This window comes from Theobroma cacao, chromosome 7 (assembly GCF_053813885.1).
Source record: "Theobroma cacao isolate CCN51 chromosome 7, ASM5381388v1, whole genome shotgun sequence".
Classification (NCBI taxonomy): Eukaryota; Viridiplantae; Streptophyta; class Magnoliopsida; order Malvales; family Malvaceae; genus Theobroma; species Theobroma cacao.
In genome coordinates, this window is record NC_142645.1 from 3,306,962 (window position 1) to 3,314,910 (window position 7,949).

At 37.4% G+C, this 7,949-nt stretch overlaps 2 protein-coding genes across 3 annotated transcripts; both read left to right on the forward strand.

The window, feature by feature from the left end:
- Positions 1–549: 549 nt before the first annotated feature.
- LOC18593711 ((+)-delta-cadinene synthase isozyme A-like) lies at positions 550–3,092 on the forward strand. The gene is made up of 7 exons (XM_018124464.2): positions 550–714; positions 826–1,090; positions 1,178–1,553; positions 1,635–1,853; positions 1,927–2,065; positions 2,247–2,495; positions 2,611–3,092. Exons 1-7 carry the CDS (start codon positions 586–588, stop codon positions 2,905–2,907), a joined length of 1,674 nt encoding a protein of 557 aa, XP_017979953.2. The 5' UTR covers positions 550–585; the 3' UTR covers positions 2,908–3,092.
- Positions 3,093–3,890: 798 nt separating this feature from the next.
- On the forward strand, positions 3,891–7,706 carry LOC18593712 (G-type lectin S-receptor-like serine/threonine-protein kinase At4g27290). Of its 2 annotated transcripts, XM_007021062.3 has the most exons (7): positions 3,891–5,444; positions 5,811–5,921; positions 6,154–6,311; positions 6,412–6,622; positions 6,766–7,003; positions 7,088–7,238; positions 7,309–7,706. In XM_007021062.3, exons 1-7 carry the CDS (start codon positions 4,139–4,141, stop codon positions 7,615–7,617), a joined length of 2,484 nt encoding a protein of 827 aa, XP_007021124.3. In that variant the 5' UTR covers positions 3,891–4,138; the 3' UTR covers positions 7,618–7,706. The 2 variants fall into 2 exon arrangements, with proteins under 2 accessions (XP_007021124.3, XP_017979946.2); XM_018124457.2 differs by lacking the exons at positions 3,891–5,444; positions 5,811–5,921; positions 6,154–6,311 and having other exon boundaries at positions 6,556–6,622; positions 6,766–6,819; positions 6,911–7,003.
- Positions 7,707–7,949: the final 243 nt, after the last annotated feature.

Sequence of the window (7,949 nt, forward strand, 5' to 3'; positions counted from 1 at the left end):
ATGAATTATTGTATTACTATTCATGGATTTCAACAAATGATCACCCCGACACCAAGCAATAGTGTGCCCTACCTCATTCAATTGGCCATCGCTACAATGAATAAATGAATAGTAACTCACACGGAAAAAAGATTTTCTTTGGACTAATCAATTACAGCAGTTGTGGATGTTGTCGTTTGTTCTACTGTAGGGAATGATAGGGCTGAATTTTTCATGTGTTTGAGAGGCTGTGAATACTGATATGAGTAAGCAAATATTGAAGATTTGTGGTCAATACGCAAACCTTCATTTTGTTTCCGCATAAAACAATATCACAACATATAATTTTGATATTATGTACTACTCCTTTAATTTGGACATTATCTAACAAAATAATTTTGATATGCATGCGACCACACAAATTATAGATTTTTTTTTTATATGTATGCAGCTGTCCAAGTCCCACCTTACCGAATTAAAGAATAACAAAAACGTGGCAGAGGGAAAGCCAACAAAATTTCTATAAATAGTACAATCTAGGGCCTTGTTGTCTCACAACCAATTCGATAAGTTACATATACTGTTTCCAACTTGCTATCTCAAGAAATGTCTTCTCTAGCTTCTTCATCACTTCCTGTTTCAACTAATGATTCCATGTCCAATGAGAATCGTCGCTCAACAAAGTTTCATCCTAGCATTTGGGGGGATCTTTTCCTTTCATTTCCTTCTAAAGTGGTACCAAGTTTATATTGTTAATTCACTAAATTAATTCCTCACTATGTAGCTAGTGTCTATGCTGATTCATGTATATGCAATTTTGTTTTTCTTTCGCTTACAATTGTGCAGAATGTGGATACTACGACTCAACTACATTACGAAGAATTGAAACAAGAAGTGAGGAGGATGCTTAGGGTACCTACAGATAATCAATTATCTCAGAAATTACGTTTAATTGAAACAATCAAGCGTTTAGGCGTCAGTTACCATTTTGAAAGGGAGATAGAGGATGTATTACAAAATATTTATGATCAAGACTACAAAGATGACAATCTGGAGGTTACATCTCTTCGATTTCGATTGCTTAGAGAGCATGGCTTTAATGTTCAATGTGGTGAGTCCAATTTGATTCCCTTTACGGTTAATTTGTACATGTTAATTAAGTATATATTGATTTTATTACCTTCCCGTGATTGAGCAGAGACATTCAACAAGTTCAAAGATGACAAAGGAAACTTCAAAGTGTCCTTGAAAAGTGACGTGAAAGGCTTGCTAGAATTATACGAAGCTGCTCATATTCGTACGCATGGAGAACATATATTGGAAGAAGCACTTGCTTTCACCACCACTCATCTAGAGTCCGCAAAAACTAGCCTATGTGAGTATCCCATTTCAGTACTAGTCTCCCATGCCCGAAAACGGCCCATCCGCAAGGGATTGCAAAGGTTGGAAGCTAGGAGATTCATTTCCATATATCAAGAAGATGGTTCACATGACAAAACGTTACTGAAGTTTGCCAAGTTGGATTTCAGCTTAGTACAAAATCTGCACAAGGAAGAGCTAAGCAAGATCTCTAGGTGATTAACTCCTTAATCCATATATATGAATTTCTTTATGAATAATAAAGTACTATAATTTTGCTAATGGTTTTATTTCAGGTGGTGGAAAGATTTAGACTTCAAGAGACAACTACCTTTCGCAAGAGATAGATTGGTTGAAGGTTACTTTTGGATATTGGGAGTGTACTTTGAGCCCCAATACTCCTTTGCTAGACAAATATTGACAAAAGCAATAGTCATGGCGTCAACTATGGATGATATATATGATGCATATGGCACATTTGAAGAACTTCAACTCTTTACCAAAGCAATTGAGAGGTCAGCAATATTATAACTATATTGCAATTAACTTTTTTGATAACTTCAACATTAGAATTTGATTGAATTTCAGGTGGGATACTAACTGTATGGATCGACTCCCAGCATATATGAAATTGTTCTACAAGGCACTCTTAGACGTTTATGAAGAAATGGAGGAAGTGATGACAAAGCAAGTAAAATCATACCGTGTCAAATACGCAAAAGAAGCAGTAAATTGACACTACTCTTGTCTTCTTTAAGATTTTTTTTTTACATGAAATAAATAAAGATTATAAGGACCCTAGAAGAAAACGAAGCAAGTTTTCATTTACATGCTGACAATAGACTTGAAGAATTATTAGGACCTCAAAAGCAGATAACATACCTTCTTTGGTTTTTGTCATTTTCCAGATGAAACAATTATCTCAAGCTTATTTCGTTGAGGCCAAATGGTACCATGAAAACTATGTACCCACAGTGGAGGAGTACATGACCAACGCATTAGTATCTTCTGGCTACATCATGGTTACAGTCACTTCTTTTGTTGGAATGGGAAATGTTGTGACCAAAGAGACCTTTCAATGGGCATCTAACAATCCTAGGATTGTCAGAGCTTCTTCCATAATTGCCCGCCTCATGGACGATATTGTTTCACACAAGGTAAAAAACTAAATGTTAAAATATAACATATAATTCAATCATAAATAAGACTAAAATCATGCATTTAATCAATCACACCTATATGTTTATTTAGAAATTAATTTTACTATTGCAGTTTGAGCAAGAGAGAGGGCATGTTGCATCAGCCATTGAATGCTACATGAAGCAACATGGGGTTTCAGAAGAAAAGGCATGTAATGAGTTGAACAAGCAAATTGAGAATGCTTGGAAGGATATAAATCAGGAATTGGTACGGCCACCGGCTGGGGTTCCAATGCCGGTCCTCACACGGATTCTCAATCTTGCAAGAGTGATGGATTTCCTTTATAAGGAAGGAGATGGATACACACACGTTGGAGAAGCTGTAAAGGATGGAATCACTTCATTGATGATCGATCCAATCCCAATTTGAGAAAGAATTGATGTGGAATAAATAAGAAATAAAATTATTCAAACTGTCATGAATTTAAAATCTTTTGATAGATTGTCAAAGTTTTTCAGTGTAATAAAAAATAATATATAGTGCTTTTGTGTCGTCTTATGCATGTTTATAACTAATTAGAACTTATAAACCGGAATGAAATTTCAGATGTTAAATTGTCTCGTTTAGCAAAAAAAAACACGTTAAATTGTCTCTGCCACTATTACTCGGCCAAGCAAGAAGGCGGGTAGAGTTCAAGGGGGTTTCTAAATTGGGCCTTTTGGGTTTATAGGCCAGTAAATCTGTTGGTCCAGGCATGTTTATGGACATGTGTTTCCCTTGGCCCATTAACCATGATCAGAGACCAAATTTGGAGATATTTGATGAGTTATGTTGGCTGGGAGACATCTGAAAAACTACAATCATGCTTTCAATAAAGTTATTTGGATCACTGTGTTGAAAAGAATTGAATGTTGTCACTTTACAAGGACTGATTGCACATGCTATGAATCAATTTCTTCCTGAAAATGTACTGGAACTGGCAACTGCACTAAATGCAATCTTGAAAACAAAGAGATCCCAATTCTCTCTATTAGATGTTGGATTCAGGATATACCGTTCGAACTTTTATACAGGACCAGTGATTTCAATTCCAGTTGAAGCTAGTGGCTTGTGCTTTTAGCAAATGCTTACTGGTCAGAAATGTTTCATGAGTTAAATATTGTTAAGGATATTTTGATCAGAGTACCATACTGAATCTTCATAAAAATAGTGTTATGAATTTTTGAGTTTACTTGTTCTTTCACTTTGGCTAAGGTTCCTCGATCAGCAGCCGTGAAATAGTTTCAGCTTAAAGAAAAGATGCCCTTTTAAAGCTGCAAATGACATATTCTTATGTGAGCTTGCTTGGGATATAGGTTGAAGTTGTCTATATTTGTTTCTTCTGATTCCTCCTTTTGCGTGCTTTTGACGTTTCCTTAGACAACTTCATTTGAGACCAATTGGCTAAAAGTTATTTTCAGTGCATGCATAGACTTTTCTAACTTGAAAACAAAATGCATGTCTTCAGCTAGTCTTGTCCTGATAATAAAGCATACGGTTTTTCCATCCTTGCCAAATTTAATTTCAGGCAAGACCTGCATACAAGTCGGAAGTTAGTTGTGAACTGCTATTACATAGGTCTTTCTACGTCTGGTGACTTCTAAAAAAAGCTTGGAAAACAATGGATGTTCTCTGGGCTTTCTTTATCATAAACACCATTGTACTAGTTTTCTTCTCTGGATTCTCACATGGAGTAGATATGTTGACCTCCTCTCAGTCTCTTACTGATGGCGGGAACCTTGTTTCCAAAGAAGGAAAGTTTCAACTGGGCTTCTTCAGTCCTGGAAGCTCAAAGAACCGTTACTTGGGAATTTGGTACAAGAATATCCCAGGTCAAACTGTGGTATGGGTAGCAAACAGGAGAAACCCGATAAATGACGGGTCTGGTTTGCTAAAGATAAACAGCACAGGCAATCTTGTACTTCTCAGTCAAAGAAAAGGTGTTGTTTGGTCATCAAACTCGACGAAAGAAGCTCGAAATCCAGTAGTGCAGCTCTTAGATTCCGGAAATCTTGTCCTCAGAGAGGCAGAACAGGATGGTAACTCCGAAAGTTATTTGTGGCAAAGCTTTGATTATCCAGCTGATACATTACTACCAGAGATGAAACTTGGGTGGGACTTGAGAACTGGTCTTGATCGACGTCTGTCAGCATGGACAAGTTCAGATGATCCATCTCCTGGCGACTTCACTACAGGGATAGCGCTATACAATTACCCTGATCCTTATGGGTGGAAAGGTTCAAACAAATACTTTCGGGCAGGTCCCTGGAATGGCCTCAGGTACAGTGGTGCTCGGAAGTTAAGGCCTAGTCCAAATTTTCAGCACAACTTTCAGTTGGTGTTTCAGTTTAACTTTGTATGGAATGAAGAGGAGGTGTACAACATGTTTTACCTAAAAAATAAATCAGTGATTGCGAGGTACACTTTGAACCAAACCAACTATCAGGGTCAGCACTACATATGGAATGAAGAGAATAGCACTTGGCTGCTGTATTTATTCACACCTAGGGACTTCTGCGACTACTACGGACACTGCGGTGCGTATGGTAGTTGTGATAATTCTGAATCGCCACCATGTCAATGTTTAAAAGGTTTCAAGCCTAAGTCACCACTGTATTGGGATTCCTTGGACTTGACTCAAGGGTGTGAGCGCAATAAGCCACTAAACTGCGTGAAAGGAGATGGATTCATCAAATTTGGTGGATTGAAACTGCCAGATACGACAAATTCTTGGGTAAACAAAAGCATGAATCTCAAGGAATGCAGGGCCAAGTGCTTACAGAACTGTTCGTGTATGGCCTACACAAACACAGATATCAGGGGAGGAGGCAGTGGTTGTGCCATTTGGTTTGGTGATTTGATAGATATTACACAGCTAAAATCCGGTGGGCAGGATCTATATATTCGGATGTCTGCTTCTGAAACAGGTATGAGCTTACCTGTAGTATTTTTGTTGGGCAGCTGAGTGTTCCTGAAACTACATAACTTTTCTTTTTATTTTCTAAGCCATGAACTATTTCATTGATTCAATAATTCCATGGGGTTACATAAGTTTGTAACCTTACATAGGAAAAACAGAGTTTGAGCCGTATAAACCACCCACCCTATACAACCATTGCCTGAACCCTCTGTTACAAAATAAAAGCGATGAAATAGTTCCATGTCATAACTATTTTCACTTTTTTCTTTAAATTTGAAGCCAATATATGAAACAATTCCCTATCACAGTATGACTTAGAGATTTAACTATAATCTAACCACTTTTTCTAAACTATTGTTGAAACTTTCTATAGGAGCCGAAGGTGAGACTAAAATAAAGATAGCAGTGGCAATTGTCATATTCATTGTCATTTGTCTGCTTCTTGTCAGCTATTACCTGTGGAGAAGACATGCGAGGTTAAAAGGTAACAACTGCTTGCATTATTTGCCTTGAAAATTATATATTGACAGTGTCTTAGAACTTTTTCAAAGCTGTTAGGAGAGTTAGAAACTCCCCTCACTGGGAACAAAGAACTAAATTGAGAGTCTGAGACTCTGACTCTGGCGCCTAGTTCATAAATATGCTTGACCAAAATGCAGTTTGTTGTAATACAACAGTCCACATTCTAATTTCGGCACTCGTTTCTATTGATTCAGGTGGAAAAGAAAATCATGGGGTTAATGACAGGAGCAACGAAGGGGCAGAGAAAGACTCAGAACTCCAATTATTCAACCTAGCTTTAATAGCTAAAGCCACCAATGACTTCTCAACTGGCAACAAGCTAGGCGAAGGTGGTTTTGGGCCTGTATATAGGGTAACTTTGCCACATTCTAGTGAAAATAACCACTAGAACAATAACAAAGGCATTTTTTTTTCAGCATATTGTAACAATTCTGTTAGTACACTTTTACCAGGGAACTCTGGAAGATGGACAAGAAATTGCTGTGAAAAGGCTTTCGAGAAGCTCAGGACAAGGGTCAAATGAGTTCAAAAATGAAGTAGCACTTATAGCCAAACTTCAACATCGGAATCTTGTAAAGCTTCTCGGATGCTGCATGCAAGGAGAGGAAAGAATGCTGGTTTATGAATATATGCCAAACAAAAGCTTGGACTTCTTCATTTTTGGTATTGGATCCTAACCACTATAAAACAAAGGTCCTTATGACTGGTGTAAATTTATCAAAAGTATATCTTATCTATTTGCCCAATTGCCTACTTCAAAAGTTTTTGGTTGGATATTAGCTAATCTGACAACCAATACATGCCAGATAAAACAAGAAGCAAGCTATTAGACTGGTCTAAGAGATATCATATTATATGTGGTATTGCTCGGGGCCTTGTCTATCTGCATCATGATTCAAGGTTGAGGATTATACACAGAGATCTTAAAACTAGTAACATTCTTCTTGATAGTGAGATGAGCCCAAAAATTTCAGACTTCGGCCTGGCTAGGACATTTGGAGGAGACCAAACTGAGGGCAACACAAGCAGAGTTGTTGGAACATAGTGAGTGCTTTTTTTTCCATTTTCTGGTGCATGAATCTACCACTTAATCTCATTTATGTCTTTTGTTTTGACCGTTTTCTGTAGTGGTTATATGGCACCAGAATACGCATTTGATGGGCAATTTTCAGTCAAATCAGATGTTTTTAGCTTTGGAATACTGGTGTTGGAGATAATAAGTGGGATGAAAAATAGAGGGTTCTCCCAAACTAGCCAAAGCCTTAACCTTATTGGGCATGTAAGTATGAAGATTTTACTTGCCAATGTAATTGACCAAAAAATAACAAGATGTTTATAATTGGTGTCAGGCATGGAGACTCTGGAAGGAGGGTAGGCCTTTAGACTTGATGGATTCATTTTTACAAGAGTCGAGTGCTCTATCTGAAGTAGTAAGGTGCATCCAGATTGGTCTGTTATGTGTGCAATATTATCCTGAGGACAGGCCAAATATGTCATCGGTGGTTGTAATGTTAGGTAGTGAGAATGCATTATCTCAGCCCAAAGAACCTGGTTTTCTAATGAACAAAAGATCACATGATCAAACAGATTCTTCGTCAAGCATGTTTGGATCATCTTCTACCAATGATATTACTATCTCACAGTTGGAGGCTCGATAGAAACCTCGTTCTGCCGTTGTCCCATAATTGTTGTACCTCATATTCTAAGTCCATATAAGCCTATCTATTTCTTGGATCTTTTTAATCTCTGATTACTTCTTGTAACTTCAGAAGTTAGATCTTGTTAATATGTTCAACACCCTTCATATTCAATTTGCACATAGGATTTACATAAATCAGCTAAAAATTCTGCTGGAGATACACACCCACTCATATTGACTTTGACTTCAAAAGCAGTCACTAAGTATTTATTGAGATAAGGAAATCTCAACAGCCTTTTCCTGTGACAGAAAAGTGCATTTACTTGCACTGAGTTTGAAAGTTCCAATGAA